General features: G+C 42.7%; 1 protein-coding gene across 1 annotated transcript in view; it reads left to right on the forward strand.

Annotated features, from left to right (window-relative positions):
* Nucleotides 1-20,996, forward strand: part of LOC137379815 (myelin regulatory factor-like protein) — a 97,172-nt gene that overhangs the window by 58,667 nt on the left and 17,509 nt on the right. The window contains exons 20-22 of the mRNA XM_068051194.1: nucleotides 6,629-6,679; nucleotides 16,723-16,810; nucleotides 19,828-19,902. Coding sequence (XP_067907295.1) covers nucleotides 6,629-6,679; nucleotides 16,723-16,810; nucleotides 19,828-19,902 — 214 coding nt within the window. The remainder of the gene's footprint in view (nucleotides 1-6,628; nucleotides 6,680-16,722; nucleotides 16,811-19,827; nucleotides 19,903-20,996) is intronic.

Here is a 20,996-nt window from a genome sequence, read left to right on the forward strand (position 1 = left end):
TTTGCTCAGTACTACTTCCCTGGTGATTTTAATTTCAGCAAGTTCCTCTCTTCCTTCCACTTCCTGATTTACAGCTATTACTGGAATGTATTTTGTATTCTCTGGAGTGAAGACTATTTGTTAATTTCATCTGCCATTTCCTTATTATTTACTATTAACTCCCCATTCTCACTCTCCAGAGGACCAACACTCTCTTTACTTGCTCTTTTCCTTTTTAAATACCTGTAGAAACTCTTGCTGTCTGTTATTACATTTCTAGCTAGCTTCCTTTCATACTCTAATTTCTTTCTCATGATTAACCCTTTAGTCATTCTCTGCCGTTCTTGATATTCTGACCTGCCGCTCATCTTTTCACAATTATATGCTTTTTCCTTAAGTTTGATGCTTTCCTTAACGTCTTTAGTTAACCACATATGGTGGATCCTCCCCTTAGAATTTTTCTCTATAGTAGGTATATTCTGAGTATTCTGAAATATCCCCTTAAATGTCTGCCAATGCTTTTCTATTGATCTATCTCCTAGCCTAGTAACCCAGTTCACTTCAGATAGCTCAGCTTTCATGCCCACATAGTTGCCCTTATTTAAGTTTAAAATACTAGTCTTAGACCCACTCCTCTCTCTTTCAAACTGGAAGTAAAATTCAATCATATTGTGGTCACCATTACCTCAGCTGCCTTTACTCTGAGGTCATTAATTAATTCTGTCACATTGCACAATACCAAGTCTAATATAACCTGCTATCTGATTGATTCCAGAACATGCTGCTCCAAGAAACTATCTCGAAAGCATTTGATGAACTCCTCATCCAGACTACTATTGCCAATCTGATTTTCCCAGTCTATATGTAGATTAAAATCACCCATGATTATTGCCGTCCCTTTATCACAAGCACCCAATATAACTTCTTATATACTTTGTCCTACATTATGGTTACTGTTAGAGGGCCTGTAGACCATTCCCACTAGTGACTTCTTTCCCCTACTATTCCTCTTCTCCACCCAAACAGATTCTACATCCTGATCTCCTGAACCAAGGTTATCTCTAACTATTGCACCAATGCCATCCCTAATTAACAGTGCTACCCCTCCACCTTTACCTCGCTTCCTGTTCTTCTAGAACGTCACATGCCCCTCAATATTCAGGACCCAATCCTTGTCATCCTGCAGCCATGTCTCCGTAATGGCTTTCAGATCATATTTATTTACTTCAATGTGCAGCATCAGTTCATCTACTTTGTTATGAATGCTACATGTATTCAGTTACAGAGCTTTTAATTTTGTCTTGTTATCTTTGTAACATCTAGTCTTGACTGTTGGTGCGTTATTAGGTTTTTTCTCTCTGTCCCTTCCTGCCATTCTCTGACCTTCATTTCCATTAATTTTATTAATTAATTTCCCATATGACTATTCTGCTCTCCTTCCTTGACTGTACCCCTTGGTTTGCTACATCTACCCAGGCTTGATCCCTCACCCACCTTGTTTAGTTTAAAGCCCTTTCTGCTTCCTGGTTATACGGTTTGCTGGAAGACTGGTCCCAGCATAGTTCAGGTGCAGACTGTCCAAATGGTACAGCCTCCAATTTCCCCAGTACTGGTGCCAGTGCCCCACAAACCAAAACCCACTACTCCCACACCAGTCTTTGAGCCACGTATTAATTTCACTAATCTTATGTGCCCTCTGCCAATTGGCACATGTCTGAGGTAATAATCTAGAGATTATTACCCTTGAGGTTCTGCTGTTCTATTTGTTGCCTAGCTCCTCATCCTGTCCAAGCAGAACCTCTTTCCTAGTCCTACCTATGTTGTTGGTACATACATGGCCCACGACAACTGGATACTCCCCCTCCCTCTCCAAGTTCCTGTCCAGTCCTGAGCAGATGTCCCGAACCCTGGCACTAGGTAGGCAGCACAGCCTTCTGGATTCACGCTCTCGGCTGCACAGAACACTGTCAATCCCCCTCACTACATTTCTTTTTGCTCCCCCCACTTGAATAGCTTCCTGTACCACAGTGCCATGGCCAGTCTGCTCATCCACCTTGCAGGCCTGACCTTCATCCACACAGGTTGACAGCATCTCAAACCTGTTTGACAGTTGCAAAGTCTAAGGCTCCTCCACTACTGTCTGCTCGGCCCCTTTATCTGCCTCTCTCACGGTCATATCCTCCTGTCCCTCACTACAGACCAAAACAGATGACCCTGTTCAAAGAGGTGTGACCATCCTCCAGAACAAAGTGCCCAGGTATTTCTCCCTCTCCCTTACGTTGCACAGTGTTTGCAGTTTGGCTTCCAGATCAATAATCCTGATCCAGAATTCCTCTAGCTGCTTACACTTTCTGCAGACGTGTTTGTCCTGGATTGCCTTGGCATCTAGGAGCTCCCACATACCACAGCTGCAACATAACACCTGTCCTGCCATTGTTACTTAATTAACTTAGAATAATTCCTACGTATCGTAAAATTTATTGTGTTTATTAAATGCTAGTACCACCTTCAACTAAAGTTATACTTTTCTTGATTACACAGATATGTAGACCTTCCTACTGGTAATAGACCTTACCAATGCTAATCTTCTTTGGCTTCCTTGTCTCGGGAGACAATGGGTAAGCGCCTGCAGGTGGTCAGTGGTTTGTGGAGCAGCGCCTGGACTGGCTATAAAGGCCGATACTAGAGTGACAGACTCTTCCACAGGTGCTGCAGATAAAATTGGTTGTCAGGGCTGTTTCGCAGTTGGCTCTCTCTTTGCGCTTCTGCCTTTTTTCCTGCCAACTGCTAGGTCTCTTCGACTCGCCACACTTTGGCCCCGCCTTTATGGCTGTCCGCCAGCTCTGGCGATCGCTGGCAACTAACCCCCACGACTTATGATCAATGTCACAGGACTTCATGTCGCGTTTGCAGACGTCTTTAAAGTGGAGACATGGACGGCGGTGGGTCTGATACCAGTGGCGAGCTCGCTGTACAATGTGTCCTTGGGGATCCTGCCATCTTCCATGCGGCTCACATGGCCAAGCCATCTCAAGCGTCGCTGACTCAGTAGGGTATATAAGCTGGGGATGTTGGCCGCCTCGAAGACTCCTGTGTTGGAGATACGGTTCTGCCGCCTGATGCCAAGGATTCTCCGGAGGCAGCGAAGATGGAATGAATTGAGACGTCGCTCTTGGCTGACATATGTTGTCCGGGCCTCGCTGTCGTAGAGCAAGGTACTGAGGACACAGGCTTGATACACGTGGACTTTTGTGTTCCGTGTCAGTGTGCTATTTTCCCACACTCTCTTGGCCAATCTGGACATAGCAGTGGAAGCCTTTCCCATGCGCTTGTTGATATCTGCATCGAGAGACAGGTTACTGGTGATAGTTGAGCCTAGGTAGGTGAACTCTTGAACCACTTCCAGAGTGTGGTCGCCGATATTGATGGATGGAGCATTACTGACGTCCTGTCCCATGATGTTCGTTTTCTTGAGGCTGATGGTTAGGCCAAATTCGTTGCAGGCAGCCGCAAACCTGTCGATGAGATTCTGCAGACACTCTTCAGTGTGAGATGTTAATGCAGCATTGTCAGCAAAGAGGAGTTCCCTGATGAGGACTTTCCATACTTTGGTCTTCGCTCTTAGACGGGCAAGGTTGAACAACCTGCCGCCTGATCTTGCGTGGAGGAAAATTCCTTCTTCTGAAGACTTGAACGAATGTGAGAGCAGCAGAGACAAGCCCCTGGGAAGGACAGCATTACCCCTGAAATAATTAAGAGTGCTAAGCCTGCTATACTCTCAGCACTCTACGAACTGCTTTGCCTGTGCTGGGATGAGGGAGCAGTACCACAGGACATGCGCGATGCCAATATCATCATCCTCTGTAAAAACAAAGGTGACTGCAACAACTACCGTGGAATCTCCCTGCTCAGCATAGTGGGGAAAGTCTTCGCTCAAGTCGCTTTAAACAGGCTCCAGAAGCTGGCCAAGCGTGTCTACCCTGAGGCAACATGTGGCTTTCGAGCAGAGAGATTGACCATTGACATGCTGTTCTCCCTTCGTCAGCTACAGGAGAAATGCTGCGAACAACAGATGCCCCTCTACGTTGCTTTCATTGATCTCACCAAAGCCTTTGACCTCGTCAACAGACGTGGTCTCTTCAGACTACTAGAAAAGGTCAGATGTCCACCAAAACTACTAAGTATCATCACCTCATTCCATGACAATATGAAAGGCACAATTCAGCATAGCGGCGCCTCATCAGACCCCTTTCCTATCCTGAGTGGCATGAAACAGGGCTGTTTTCTCGCACCTACACCAATGCTAATAAAGCTTTATTAAATCTAATAAACCCTACTACTATTAGTAAACCTTACAAATACTGATAAACGTGAATAATATTTGATACAGCTTACGTATTAAGTTGTCCAAATTTGAACAAATACACTCCCTGCTGGTGTCTCTCACTCTGTATGATAAACTATCAAATCCACTTCAGTTTTTAGTTTATATACTAATGAATCGATCAAGTCTTCTTTTATATTTGATTGATTGAGATTAAATTAAATTAAAAGCTTACCAGTATACTCACCCTGGATGGCTTTCTGTTTCCCTGCTCTCTCTGTCGACAGTGAAGTCACTCTGATATCACTTTTTGATTTTTCTTTCCCCCTGCTCTGCTCCCGCCGTTCTCTCTCTCTCTCTCTGACCTCTGATTTCTTGGCATGCTTTTTAAGTCTCTGCTCCTGCTGTGTTCTCTCTCTCTCAATAAAATTCAGCCTGTAAAATTCTGCAATAAAATTCAGCCTGTTAACTCTGTTTCTCTCTGACAGATACTGCCAGATCTGCTGAGTATTTCCAGCATTTTCTGCTTTTTTATTTCAGATTTCCAGCATCTATAGTATTTTGCTTTTGTTTTGGTCAAAATGAACCTTTCTCTATTTCATTGCAAAGTCAAGATTATTGGGACCTTCTTGGAATAAATCATATGTAGACATATTCTCTGCATTTTCATGTAATTTATCAAATACAGTACTTCCATTTAACAGAGAGCACGATTTACTGCGTGGAAACGCTCTTCTGTCCACACCAACCCATCTTATTATGCTCTCCTTTTTCAGCATTTTCAATGGGTGGGGATAAGCTGCTAAAAGGATCTCTTCAGAACCAACTATCACCTCACCAGCAATTTTCTCAACTCCTCCACCATCTCTAAATTGTCAGAGTGCTTGTCCGACATCCAGTACTGGATGAGGAGAAATTTCCCCAACTAAATACTGGGATGTACAAAATTATTGTCTTAGGTTTCCACCACAATCTCTGTTCCTCAGTCACTGACACTGTCTCTCTCCCTGGTAATTGTCTGAGGCCGAACCATCTTGCTCACAACCTTGTCTTCACATTTGACACCGAGATGAGCAAACAACCACATATCCGTGCTGTCAGTAAGACTGCCTATTTCCAACTCCATAATATTGCCCGACTCCAATCTTGTCTCAGCTCATCTGCTGCTGAAACACTCATTCATGCCTTTGTATCTTTTAGACTTTTATATTCCAAACTCACTCCTGGTTGTCCACCCACTTCCTACTCTCTCTAAACTTGAGGTCATCTAAAACTCTGCTGCCCATGTCCTAATTTGCATTTAGTCCTGTTCACCTGTGCTCACTAACCCACATTGGCTCCTGGTTAAGCAATGCCTTGATTTAAAAAAAAATTCCCATGCTAGTTTTCAACTCCTTCCACGGTCTCACCCTTTCCTATCTCTAATCTCCTCCAGCCCTGTTAGGGCATCCTGATTTTAATCATTCTACCATTGGCAGCCATGTCTTCAGGTGCTTCGCCCCCCAAAGCTTTGATTTCCTGCCAAAAACTCTCAGCTTCTCTATCTCTCCTTCCTCCTTTAAGATGCTCCTTAAAGCATTTGGTCACCTGCTCAAATATCTCCTTAAGTGGCTCAATGTGAAATTTTGTTTGTTCATGCACCAGTGAAGCCTCTTGATGCATTTCACTTGCATTAAAGGCACTCTATAAATGCAAGCTGTTGTTTTTGTTGTTCATTTACCTATATACGTTTGAATGATTGGTGTCTCATTAGATTTTTAAGCTTTTTCGACTATTGGTGATCATAGAGCTTAAAAGCCACTGAAACTGGCCTTAGATGTGCACACAGCATTTATTTTTCTGCCCAAGACAAGTCCTGCCTATTACATTCAAACCCAAAGATTTTTTAATACCTGGATCTCATTGTAAGTGAATTTCACTACTGCATGTTAGAAGTAACAAGATTTAGGGCGGCACAGTGGAGCAGTGGTTAGCACCGCAGCCTCACAGCTCCAGGGACCCGGGTTCGATTCCGGGTACTGCCTGTGTGGAGTTTGCAAGTTCTCCCTGTGTCTGCGTGGGTTTTCTCCGGGTGCTCCGGTTTCCTCCCACAAGCCAAAAGACTTGCAGGTTGATAGGTAAATTGGCCATTATAAATTGTCACTAGTATAGGTAGGTGGTAGGGAAATATAGGGACAGGTGGGGATGTTTGGTAGGAATATGGGATTAGTGTAGGATGAGTATAAATGGGTGGTTGATGTTCGGCACAGACTCGGTGGGCCGAAGGGCCTGTTTCAGTGCTGTATCTCTAATCTAATCTAATCTAATTTTGACTTCTCTTTTCAGAAATGACAACAAGCCAAGTAATAACTACGCAGGAAATGAAACAGGGTGATTGTAAGTGAAAATTTTAATTTGGATCTCTGTCTTCAATAACAAGCTGATGATATTGATTGTTTTTAAAAAGATGCACATTCTGTGTAATATAATAGGTGTTGACTATCAAATAATTTAGTTACATTTTTCTGAAATAAGAATGAAAACATAGAATAATAATCAAGGGGGATTTCAACTACCCTAATAATAATTGGACGGAAGAGGTAGGTAAAGGGGATAAGGGAATGGAGTTCCTACAATGTGTACAGGACTCCTTTCTAACCCAACATGTAAAAAGCCCAACAAGGGAAGATTCGCTATTGAATCTAGTAACATGGAACGAACCAGAGCAGATAAAGACACGTGCAAGTAGGGAGCATCTAGGCATTAGTGACCAAAACATTATACGTTTTAAGATGATAGAGAAGAACATAAGTATGATGAAAAGCAGGTTAATAGATTGGAGAACAGCTCATTTTGAGTGGCTGAGAATAGAACTTGGGGAAAATAAAATGGGCAACAATATTGGGAAACATCGATGTAGAACCACCATGGGGAACATTTGAAACTGTGCTCAACAGAGTTCAGGAAAAATATGTTCTGCTGAACAAACTAAACACTAGTGTGAGGCCTTGGATGAATAAAGACATAAGAGAACAACTGAGGGTTAGGAAAGAGCCATGCATTCAGTACTTGACAGCAGAGGAGTACATGACAACAGATGAAGAGATTGACAGAAGTCAAAAAGCAATTAGGAAGGCAAAGAGGAACTATGAAATAAAATTATAAAGGAACATAAAACAAAATAATAAAATATTTTACAGGCACATCAAAAGAAAAGGCAGACTGTGATGGGAATGGGACCAATAAGGGATAGACAGGATAGTACCACAGGTGCTGATAGAGATGGAGGAAATATTAAACAATTATTTCATTTTGGTGTTTACCAGGGAGATGGAAAGGTAGACATGAAATTGAATGATGAGATTAGTAATGAGATAAGTGCATTTAAAATAAAAAAGGGGATGTATTCAATAAATTAATCAAACTCAAAGAGGCTAAAGCTCCTGGTCTGGATGGATTGTATCCACATATTTTAAAAGAATCTAGGAAAGAAATAGCAGAGGCATTACTGCACATATTTAATAATTTGTTCAAAAAAGGTGTAGTTTCAGAAGACTGGTAAATAACTAATATAATTACTATATTTAAGAATGGGGACAGAATATGTTCAAGGAATTATAGACCAGGCAGCTTAACATCGGTGGTAGGAAAAAAAATGGAATGCCTACAAATGAGAACAGAAGAACATCTAGAAATGAAAATATAATATTGAATACTCAGCACGGATTTTAAAAGGGAAAATCTTGCTTGACCAACGTTATTGAATTTTTTGAGGAGGTAACACTAGAGTAGACATTAGTAATTCAGTAGTTTATCTGGATTTTCAAAGGGCCTTTGATAAGATGCCCCATAATAGACTAATGAATTAAGGTCAGAGAATGTGGAGTCAGGGGACATGTGGCAGAATGGACTGCTAGCTGGCTTCAAGAAAAAGCAGAGAGTGGGAGTAAAGGGTAGTTATTCTGAGTGACAGCAGGTGGGAAGTGGTGTTCCACAAGGATTAGTACTGGAACCACTGTTGTTCACAATTTACAGAAACAATTTGGACTTTGGAAACAAAAACACAATACCTAAATTTGTGGATGACAGCAAATTGGGGGGTATAGTCAATACCGAGTAGGACTGCAACAAATTACAGGAGGGCATCAATAAAATTTCAGAATTAACAAATAATTGGCAAATGAAGTTCAACATGTATAAATGGGAGTTAGTACATTTTGGTAGGAAGAATAGGGAGGTCATTTATTACTTGGGAAGGTGTGAGTGTAGGTGGGGTAGAGGAACCAAGGATCTCGTAGTACAAATATGCCAATCACTAAAAGTTGCACCACAGATTGGCAAGGCCATTTAAAAAAAGCAAACCAAGCACTTGGGTTTATTTCTAGGGGGATGGAATTGAAAAGTAGGGAGTTTATGTTAAACCTGTATCGAACCTTGGTTAGACCACACTTAGAGTACTGTATGCAATTCTGGTCGCCATAGTAGAGAAAGGATATAGAGGCACCAAAGAGGGTGCAGATAGGATTTACAAGGATGATACCAGAAATGCATGGGTATAGGTATCAGGAAAGGATTGACTGGCTGGGTCTCTTTCTCTTGAAAAAAGGTGGCTAAGCAGTAATCTAATTGAGGTCTGTAAAATTATGAATGGTTTAGATGGAGAATGGTTCCCCTTGTGGGGAAGACCTTAACTAGAGGCCAGCAATAAAAGATAGTCACCAAGAAATCAACCGGGAATTCAGAAGAAATATCTTTACCCAAAGAATGGTGAGAATGTGGAACTTGCTACCACATGGAGTGGTTGAAGTGAATAGTAGAGATGCATTTAAGGGGAAGCTAGACAAGCATACCAGGGAGAAGGGAATATTAGTTATGATAGATTTAGATGAGGAAAGATGGGCGGAGGCTCGAATGGAGCATAAACACCAGTATGAACTGATTGGGCCATATGGCCTGTTTTTGTGCCTGATGTCCTATGTAATACTATGAAATGTGCATTTCAAAGTGGATGAATGCTGGGATTTTTCCCTGACTCTCAGATTTGAAAATTAGCATACAGTAAATCATAGACTAGGAAATTACATACAGTATCACCGCAGCTTATAAATGCTAGCAAGGAAGCTGACCACTGTTTAAAAAAAAATTGTAAAAGCTCCAACAATTCATAACTAGATTGTTGTTTTTGACTCCACCCCCAAACCAAGCTAATTATCTACAAATGAGGAGTGCCCAAAAAAAGCAGAGTATTTATTTAAATAATTATTCATCTAAGCTCTCAATTCTAGCTTTTGCTATAGGATTGCTTCAGGGGTTAGGAGCAAAAGAGACTTTCAAAACATATTTGTAAAAATATTAAATTCGAGTGAGTAAATGGAAATAATTCAATATGCAGTTTAAACATTATTTCTGTTTGGTTAACTATATAAATAGGTATGGTAGGATCAGAGTCTAGGGTGATGTATGTGGCCTGCGTGATGTGGACCTGCCTGGACACGCATACCATCTGGGGCGAAGATCCACGTACAAAGTGCGTACTCCTTGCACAGAAATATCACAGCAACACAATCAACTGGATACAATCCACGATATTTGGGAAGGAGAATGTTTTCTGGAGCAGACATTCCAGAAGCTGTCACGCCACAGGAGGAGTAAAGCTGGTACAGGAGATGGGTGTGGGTAGTATGGGGATCATTTGTGGAGATAGATTTATCTAATAGGTATACCAATTTAGGTATCGATGTGGACAAAAATGGTGGCACAGAGTAAGGTTGACTTTAGTAACTACAAGGCACTGAGAAGCAACTGGTTACTCATGTAGGAAACAGTACAGGTAGTAAGAATGGGTGAGTGGTAAGTGTGGAGAATTCTATTGACGGGGCTAGAATGCTACTTTTGTCAATGTGATTCAGAATCCCGAATGGGTATGTTGCTTCCCGGGTGCTAGGGTTCAGGACTTCGTGGAGCAAATGCAAAAGGTTTTAAATTGGGAGACTGGAAGTCTCCCAGCTAGAGGTCATGGTTCATGTGGGAACCATTGACATAGATAGGAGTAGGTTTGAAATAGGGATTTCAAGAAGTTATATTCTAGATTAAAGAGCAGAATCTCCAGAGTAGTCATTGCTGGATTACTCCCATTTCCATATACTGGACCAAACAGGGAGACAATAGATTAGGATGTTCAATGTGTGGCTGCAAGGATTGTTATAGAGAGGAAGGGTCAGATTCCTGAGAGACATGAATCATTTTTGTGGCCAGAGGAAGTTGTAAGACAGGATGGCCTTTACCTAAATTAGTGAGGCACAGATGTCCTTGTGGAAAGGGCTAATGGGGCACAGGAAAAGATTTAAACTAGTTAAGGGAGTGAGAGTGGAAAATAACCAGCAGGACATATTGACAGGATGGGGTAGTTATCTAGAAGAGATCTGTACACGAATACACATAGCATAAGAAAGAAAGCAAGTGAATTGGAATGACAATGCAGCCATTATGGAGATCTGACTACATGAGCTACATACAATTAGCAGCTAAATATTCAATGCTATAAGATATTTAGAAAGGAGGAAAATTGGAAAAGGAGGAGGAGTAGGAATTTTGCTAAAAGATACAATTCGCAGAAATAGAATGGTTTTCAATAGGGGTGAGCAGACAGTGGAAATACTATGGGTAGAATTAAGCATCAGCAAAGGCTATAAGACTGTGCTAGGAGTTGTCAACAGACCCCTTGATAGCAACGATGTAATGAGCAGATGTACAAATATGGAGTTTAGGCAAGTATATAGCAAATGAAGTTATAATGGAGATTTTAATTTTCACATACACCAGAAGAAGCAGAACATCTCAAGTAGTAAAGGCAATGAATTTTTAGATTATATTTGGAATAATTATCTAGAGCAATATTTAGAACTCACGTGGGAACAGGCCATATTGGCTTTAGTACTGAGTAATAAACCCAAAATAGATAACAATCTGGTGGTAAGGGAGCATTTGGGAAATAGTGCCCATAATATGATTGAATTTGATATTCAATTTGAGAGGGAGAAGGGGCAGTCATAATACAGGGTTTTAAATTTAAGTTAGATTTTAAAGAGATGAGTGCTGAACTGTTAATGACTAAACCCACTGGCAAACAGTGGGAAGTATTCAAAGTATTTGGTATGATACATACCCCTAAATGCCAAAGGTCCCACTTTTGACTATGGTTAACAAGTGAGATAAGAAACAGTATCAAGATAAAAGAAACGGCTTACACAAAGGTAAGGAAAATGGAAATCCAATCAACTGGGAACTGAACTGCAACAAAGGGATGCAAATAAAAGTAATTAAAGGTGTTAAAAGGTAATGTGAGGAAAACACGCGATATATTAAGAGTGATGAGGGGAACATTTGTCGATGATGCTATAATCGACAATAAGGGAATGCCACTGATTTTTCATAAGATAACAGACTTGAGTTTTGACAGCATCTCCAACTTTACAGTGCTCACTCAGTATTATATTCAAGTGTCAGCCTAAATTATGTCTGAAGTGGGCCTTTGACCCACAACCTTGTCATTTGGGCAATAGTGGTACAACTAAGCTGACACATTTATACACTATGAGGAATCATGACACATGATAAATAACCACAGATGAGGTTGACACAATGGGCAGTATTTTTAGGCCCTGATGGGAGTGAGTAAAGAGGTGGGTGGGCATGAAAATTAGCACTGCTGGCTGGTGTGCCGGTTTGACATTGCCCTTCCTGGCATTGGCAATTTTGCTCAGGACGAGAGAAGGTGGGACCCAGCAATGCATCTCATTTGGATGTGGCCAGTTAATCTTGTTAACGAGCTTATTGTCAGCTCATTAAGGGCCAGTTTTGATCGCACGGATTGCACGCTGGATCAGGAACAGTCCAAGTGCATAGAAGTGGCAACACAACAGGCAGCCAGTCATGGCCACAGCATGAAATTACATGGGCCCATAAAATAAAGCACAGATTAGAGGGCACACAGGTGCCATCGGATATGCAGAGGTAGCAGAGTGAATGGTCTCTGCATGCATGGGCAATGGAGAGGATCATGGCCCTCTAGGGATTGTGGGGCCAATTGTGGGGATGGGGGGGCGGTGGGGTTGGAGTTCCAGAAATTGAGTGCAGCTGTATGTGAGCAAGGCAACAGCTGGACATAGGATTAAGGTACTCAAATATGTTCCTTTGGCATGAGGAGGGCAGAGAGAGGAAGAATGGGCAGGAATGCAATGAAGGCCATACCCACAGCATCGAGTGTGCCACCAAAGAAGAAGATACCTGGACATGTCCGAAAACCAGTGCCACAGGAGACTCTGCCTAGATGGACGTGTGGTCACTGAGAATTGCATCCTCGTTGCGGAAGACTTCGCACCTCGCACTGCTGCTCGCCATGCCCTTCCCGTAGCAGTCAAAATCACTGTGACCTTAAACTTCTTTGCTTTTGGATCCTTCCAAGGCTCAGCAGCAGACCTTGGTGGCATCTCGCAAGCAGCAGCACACCATTACATCTCACGGGTCACTGATGCTCTGTTTGCGAGAGTCAGACAGTACATACAATTTCAGACATATGGGGCCTTGTAGGCACAAAGAGCAGTGGAATTCGCCTCCATTTCTGGATTCCTGTAGGTGCAGAGCATCATCGATTGAACCCATGTGGCCATCAAGGAACCAAATGAGCGACCAGTGAGATTCATCAACAGGAAGGGTTTCCACTCCCTCAACGTTCAGCTGGTTTGTGACCACAACAAGAGCTTCATGCATATGTGCACTCACTATCCTGACAGCTGCCATGATGCCTTAATAAAGCACAGCTCTTCATGTCACCACCCAAACATTGTGTATGGATTCTAGGGGACAAGGGATATGCCTTGAAGAGCTGGCTACTCACCCCTTTATGTGACTCCAAGACAGATCAACAGAGGCGCTACATCCGAAGCCATCTGCTCATAAGCAGCACTATTGAGCAGGCCATTGGGCTTCTGAAGATGCGGTTCTGGTGCCTGGACCAGTTGGCTGGTGCCCTGCAGTATACTACTGCAAGAGTCTCGCTCATTGTGGTCTGCTGCACTCTCCATAACATGGCCCTCCAGAGAATTGTGGATCTTGAAGAGGGTGAAGCCCTGGAACGGCAGTTCATTGGAGGAAGAGGAGGAGGATGAAGTGGAAGATGCAGAGCAGGGAAGCCGCCTAGGCTGTGCAGGGAGGTGGCCGGAGCTGGCACAGGACTCGAGGATCTCTTCAGGATGGTGTCAACACCAGGGAACATCTCATCTAGGAACATTTCACCTTAGCATTTCTAACCCCACAGGACTGCTCTGGAACTCACCTTTGAGCTGCCTCTGATTGGACTTCCATTGATGACGCAGCCTTGAATAGATCTACTCTTGCTGCCAATGCATGATGCACATTTGTCCAGGGGTCTCGATGTCACCCTTCAAAGACCATTACTTCCCTTCACCACCTCATCCCTCTTTTTGAGTGTTGCAATGAAAGAATGGAATCTCACATGCCTGAAATCAAAAAGTAACTAAGTCCACATTAACAAGTGAAATACACCCCAGTGAACCACTGTTCGCTGACTGACATGGTAGCCTCCACTCTCAGCCACTTCTCTGCAGTGCTCCCCTCGAGGGAGAATGAGGTTGAGGCAGCCTGCTCACTTGTGGTTGCTTGTAACTGAGATGCACATGGTGGTAGTCCTCATCATGGAGGTTCCAGTGGGGGCACCTCGAGAGGCTGCTGCACTGGTGTCAATGCAGGGGGAGCCTCCGTTACTGGGCCCTGCTGCATAGATGGTCCCTCAGTTCGAGGGGCTAAGGAGGCTGATGATGATGGCACCCCATGACTGCCTCAACCCTTGGATGGCTCTCCAAATCGCTGGAGGGGAGCACCAGTTGGGGCGCAATTAGCATCTACTCCAAACAATATTGCGCCACTGACCAATCCATGCTCCATAGCATTGTATGCATTCTGTGCATGTCAGTGCACTGTTCCTGCATTCACTCCGAGTACTGCCATATGGGTCTCCTTAGGTTGGCTACTCTCTCAGTGGAGGAGCTCATGCGTTCAAAGCCCTGAGCCATGGTGGCACACATGAGTTGAATGGACGACTCCATTCTCAACCCATGACCCAGCACTGCCTGACAGAACTCTTACATCTGTCGCTGCTGGCCTTTCTTGCGACTCCTGAGGCCCTGCATCTGTGCTCAGCTGAGGCTGTTTCTGTCCTTCATCTTCCGAGGGGTACTGCCTACAGCTGCCTGTGCCTCTCTCACCACCTCCTCAATAATACCGTGCTCTTTACCCAATGCCACCTTTTCTGATCGCATACCTGTGCTGGTGGAGGGTGTGCTTGTAAGATATGATGGTGCTGGATCTGCTGTCTCAGATTCTTGAGATGGCCCCTGTGACATGACAGAACTCAGGCACTCGCCCTTGATGACCGACCCTGTGGCAGACTCAAGAAGGAAATCATGAGAACTTGCCTGTGACGGCAGAAGCCTCTGCAGTGCTGAGGCTTCCCAATGCAGCTAAGTTTTTGACATGCTGTCGGACAGGGAGGAGTGCACTCCACCCCTTTCATCTATGGATAGCGGCCTGCAGGACCACTCTGGAAATTTCCATCACTTTCTCCTCCATTTCAGTCATGATAGTAAGCTGGGGCACCCCACCTCCTCCAGTGCGAGCCCCTCTCGCATGTTGTGTGCCCTTTTCTCCTGCAAGGACAAAAGAGATAGAGCTAAGACACTGCCGGCCTCTCTCAACAATGCCAGCAGCTCCTTTACATAAGCTGCATGTCTCAGTGCTGCCAGGTCCTCAACAGTAGCTAGGGCTCTGGGCCTTGCTGATGGGTCAGTGAGTACACATTTCTCCCACGTTCAGGAGCAGCATGCACCCTCAGGCTCCTCAGCTGGAGTGTCTGCTGGAGGTTGAAGACCCAGAGGCCTGTCATCAGGGTTTCATCTTGCACTCACCTCGCCAGTGTGAAGAAGGTTATTAACCCTCTTGCAGCACTGCACCCAGTCCATCTGTACTACGCTCCTACTGCTGACAGTTTCAGCTACCTCCAGCCATGCCCATTTTGTTTGGTTGGATGGCCTTCTCTGCCATCCTCTGGAAAGAGGACCTCCCTCCTCCCCTCACAGCCTCCAGTAGCACTGCAAGGTTTGCATCCATGAAGGGAGGGGCAGCCCTGCCTTCGCTGCCAGGCCTTTGCATCTTCTCCTGGTGCTTGCATCCTGTTTCCAAATGGCTGCCGCAGTAATGGCTGCAGTGATGCCTTTAAATCGGGCCCAAAACTTTGGCAGTCCTGCCTCCATCCTGCGTCGGTGGCCACTAATTTGCCACCCAACCTGTCCTGCAGCCAACTAGCAGCCTGCCTCTGCAAGAATTGCAGGCTGTGACTACATCTCCGCACTGCCCCCACCCCAACCCTACTGGTGCAGGTTTGGGACCCAGAAATGGTCTAATGTCGGGTTCCTGACCCCAGAGGCAAAATGCTGCCCAATGATTCAGGAGTTATAAAGTCTGACAAGTGGAGGTATTTATTGTATTACAAGATAAGTTATGATAAATATTTTACTGAAGTATTATTCAAACTAAAGATGATGGCTATGAAGAGAGACTGGATAGGCTAGGGTTGTTTTCCTTAGAGCAGAGAAGGCTGAGGGGGGGGACCTGATTGAGGTAAATGAAATTATGAGGGGCATAGATAGGGTAGATAGGAAGAAACTTTTTCCCTTAGTGGAGGTGTCAATAACCAGGGGGCATAGATTTAAAGTAAGGGGCAGGAGGTTTAGAGGGGATTTGGGAAAAACCTTTTTCACCCAGAGGGTGGTTGAAATCTGGAACACACTGCCTGAAGGGTGGTAGAGGCAGGAACCCTCACAACATTTAAGAAGTGTCTAGATGAGCACTTGAAACACCATAGCATACAAGGCTGTGGGCCAAGTGCTGGAAAATGGGATTAGGATAGGTGCTTGATGGCTGGTACAGACATGATGGGCTGAAGGGCCTGTTTCTGTGCTGTATAACTCTATGACCTTGCATTTCCCTCAAGTGGAGTGAGGTATATAATAGAATAATCATTCTGGGGCTCTAGGTGCAAAAGGCTGATGGGCTGAATGATATTTTCTCACCAAAGAAATCAATTGAAGCTGCTTTGTGGTGTCAGTCTTTCATTGTGCTATTGTACACATGCAAATATGATTTTTATTTCCCCCACAAAAGTGTACTAACACTTCAGATCTGCACAGAAATTCATGTGTCACTGAATTATTGTCATACATTACATCTGTCAAATAATGATTGGATAGTTTGGTAAAACATTTTTGCACTGAAGATGATTGAGTTGTGAGAGTTCACACAGCTTGGTTGGAATATTGATTTTCAAATAGAATTTCACTGACTTTGATTTGTTTTGATATTCATAGGGTTTGATACCTCTGTTAGATCGATGCAGATTATGGAAAGCCAGCAACTTATTGACCACCGTTACTGTGCTGAAGGAGTTCGTTGTGGGTTAGTTACTTTGAAACATTATTGACAAAATTGTTGAATGTAGTTTAACAAAAAGTAATCGTTATATCCCCAAGGATCCCCAAAGACACATTGTACAGCGAGCTCGCCACTGGTATCAGACCCACCGGCCGTCCATGTCTCCGCTATAAAGGCGTCTGCAAATGCGACATGAAATCGTGTGACATTGATCAGAAGTCGTGGGAGTCAGTTGCCAGCATTCGCCAGAGCTGGCGGGCAGCCATAAAGACAGGGCTAAATTGTGGCGAGTCGAAGAGACTTAGTAGTTGGCAGGAAAAAAGACAGAGGCGCAAGGGGAGAGCCAACTGTGCAACAGCCCCGACAAACACATTTCTCTGCAGCAGCTGTGGAAGAGCCTGTCACTCCAGAATTGGCCTTTATAGCCACTCCAGGCGCTGCTTCACAAACCACTGACCACCTCCAGGCGCATATCCATTGTCTCTCGAGATAAGGAGGCCCAAAGAAGAAGAAGAAAAAAATCGTTATATTAGTAATTTAATTTGTTTTTTTATTGTTTTACCACAAGTCTTTCCTAAATCATTATTTCAGACTGGAAAATCTCAAAGTAATGCAAACTGGAATTTAACTAGCACATGGCTTTCTTTCTGACAGCTCTGAGTAACAACATGTAGGTTACAGGTCATTCAACCCATTAACTTTGTGGTTGGAATGCGTGTTTTCCCTGTTCATTGCCTCCTTTTTTTCTGATTCTATTCATATATTTCTTGCCTTTCATTTCATTTTCAGTTTCTCTCACTGACCTCCTGTATATTTCCAGCATTTTCTGTTTATGTTGCTATTTCCAGTATTTTTGCTTTTTATTTGCAGTTACAAGATAGACTGGTATTCAAGTGATGGGAACATTGTTTCCCTGGCCCACTTAGCACGCTTAGTATGTTAATTCTTAGTCTATTTATATCATAGATTGCCAGTGGCACTTGCTAATCTGACAGAGTAATGAGTGAGGCACACCTTTGAAGGAAACGGATCATTGAGACCCAAGTGTTTTTTCTAAACTTCGACTATAAACACAAAATCAAAGATTCGTACCAAGTCAACAGCCTTAAACAAGGAGAGAGATTAGCACTTTTTTCCTTTATTGGTATGTGAAATAGACTCCCAACAAAAACTTTTTAATTTATCAACTTCAAAGAAAATTCCTGCATGAAGATTTGATTTAGAATCGAACTGTAAGTGATAGAAGTAGATAATCAGATTTCATCAGTGGCTTCTGTGCTGCTGAGGCTGCCAATCTGTGGAACGAAACTGGCTAGGTAGGGCTAATTAATGTAGCTTAAGTCTTGGACTGATATCCTAGAGATCTGCAAAATTGCCTCAGAAGTAAGGAATGAAACTTCAAAGCTCTGAAGTTGTTCAGTGTGCATATTGTTAGTTACTTCCTTTTAGAGATTTCATCGTAAGGACAGAGGTCATGATTGTCGATTGTTCAGAGTCTGCAGAAGAAACAAAGTTTGGACAGAATAGCTCTGGAACTCACTTCCCCAAAAAGCTGTAGATGCTGGGTCAATTGAAATCTTCAAGACTGCAATCTATAGAGTTTTGTTCCATAAGGCTATTGAAGAATATGGATCAAAGGCATGTAATTAGAGTTCAAGTGAGATCAGCCATGAACTAACTGAATAGCAGAATGGGGAGCTGAATGGCTTACTCCTTTTCCTATGTTCTTTTCTTTCCATCTATCTTATGTTTATATGTTGTCATACAGGCCCCCATCTGCCCAAGAATGAGGCACATTAATTTCGCCACATGGACATTAAATTTCAAATTGTTGCTGGGAAGAAGAGAAGGCCTGTTACAAGGGGTTGCCAAGCCCCTGGCTGGAAAGACATTTTTGCATATTAACAGATAGTGCTTGTAGACAAAGGAGCTATTCCCTGCTCCAATTCAATCCACAAAGCCAGAAGTGGTTATACTAGTCGGTCACGTGACCACCCTGCTGGCCAACTTGAGGAGTTTTAAATTGTAGAGACAGTGTTTGAACTGGCAGTAAACAGAATGCTCCTGGACTGAAGCAGACCTCCTCTCCTGTTCTGTCTGCTCCCATCTCTTTCTCGCAGAACTCCAAAAATCGACTGAAGACACATGAACCCCAAGAGAGAAAAGTCTCCTACAGTGAACAAGGTTTAAGAAGAATACTGGGCCCCAACGAAAAGCAAGATCCACCTACAAACAAGGACTCTACAGTGAGCTCGAAGACCCGTAACAAAAACTCTTCAGATATTGCCTCAAAACTTTCCACTTTATTTTTCTTCTGCTCTTTTCTGTTTCTATTTGCATGCGTGTATTGCATATGCATGCTAGAACGGGTGCGTCGTGTATTTGTAGGCGTCAACTGAATTAGAGTTTCAATTTAGTAAAATTTCATCTTCTTTAAAACTATGAAAGCCTGTTTGTGCTTTTTTTTTTGCCTTATAATTGGAAAGCGGTGAACAAGGATTCACCAAGGGGGAGCTAAAAACACTGTGTGTTTAAAAATAAACCCTGTTCCAGTAAGACCAGGTGAAGGCTGAAAGGGAACCCTAGACCTCTTTCTCACCTGGTCGTAACAATGTGAACATGAAATAATCCTAAAAATGAACATGTGTTTGCTGAAGCATGCCTGCCATAACTTCATATTCTGTTTGTTATATGCTGCTAGAGATAATTTGTCCATAGTTATAAAATGGCATTGTTATGTATCTTCCTCATCTATAGCTATTTTCCCTCTGAACTGAATTATGCAGTCACATGCCTTTAAAGGACTTCATCTCTGTTTGATAGACAAAATTTGATAACTGACTTTTGGGAAAAGTTCACTTAAACTTATTTTTTTAAGGTACAACTTCCTGTTAAAACAATTTTATTCTGACATTATATGAACAGAATACCCATTGTTTGTCTATAGAATACAAAAGTTAGTAGCTTACTTTGTGCATTATTGATGAGGGTATTTTGTTTTCAAATTAAAGTATCTTTGTTTTTCTCCATTCGTCATTCAGGAATGGCAACTATAACTACGTAATTCCAATCAACAAATATACTCCTGTAAATATGAGAATTACTTTGGAAATGAAGTAAGTACAGTTATAAAACTTTATTTTATTTTCTCCATAAAACAAATTGTGCACGTACCAATATTATTTGGCAATCAAATCGCCTACAATTGGCCACAGATTAAAATTAATTCATTTCAAACAGCAGGCTTGAATTATTTGATAAGGGCTTCTTAAATTCTAAGGGACTAGATTTTATTTAAGGATTTTCAAAAATTGTTTAATCATGTTGACTCAACTTTTTTTGTTTTTAGAACCCTAACTTAGCATTTGTCACAAGGAGTCACACAATCTGCTTAATTCTGTGCAAATTAACTGTCATTGTGTAATAATTGATCATTCAAATTATTAATCAGTTGCAGCACTGCCTAAGTACTATTACTATTAACACAGTCTATTTTCCTTTCGGAAGGCAATTTTTTAGTTAAAATGAATGAGGAATTAATCTATCTATGGTGAGATTCTTATTTTCCAGCTGCCTATTGTTTTACATCATCTGTAGATCAAAACTAGACTGTGTTTTGTGCATAGATAGATCAGAAAATTGTAACTTTCAAATAAGTTGCAAGTAAATACCCTGTATGATGGAATCAGTGGTTGCAAAGCTTGTGTTTTTTTTAGACGCTAACTGAGAGGGAAACTAGAATTTAAACAGAACCTAGAACTGAAATGGAAACGGAAGCCAAAACTGAAACAGAAGCTGGAAAAAACAACTTCAGGTTTCCAGGGAAACTGACACTGGTTAGAACCAGATAAAAGGAGACAGAGTCCTCCCCAGATCAGGCGGGAGTGGAGCGCCGGCAATCAGAAGAAAGTGAAGACTGAATCCAGGAGCTGTTTCTGTTACATAAAGTAGCTGACTAACTAGATCCGGCCATACAGTGCACAGGTTTTCACTGAAGGACTCTGGTAAAGGGAAGGCTGGTAAATCCATGCCATCAAAACTGTCAGGAGCAGAGTGGAGGAAGTTCCAGAGAAGTGGACCTTGTGGTGAAGACCCCACCCATGGAGTTTAGTTTGAGAGGGAACTGCTGTCGTAGGAACAGCGGCTAAATCCTTGAAGAAAGGAGCTGAAAATCTACCTGAGGAACTTCAGAGTTGTTAAGCACTGTGTG

The sequence above is a fragment of the Heterodontus francisci genome, chromosome 18 (genome assembly GCF_036365525.1).
Source record: "Heterodontus francisci isolate sHetFra1 chromosome 18, sHetFra1.hap1, whole genome shotgun sequence".
NCBI classification, from domain to species: Eukaryota; Metazoa; Chordata; class Chondrichthyes; order Heterodontiformes; family Heterodontidae; genus Heterodontus; species Heterodontus francisci.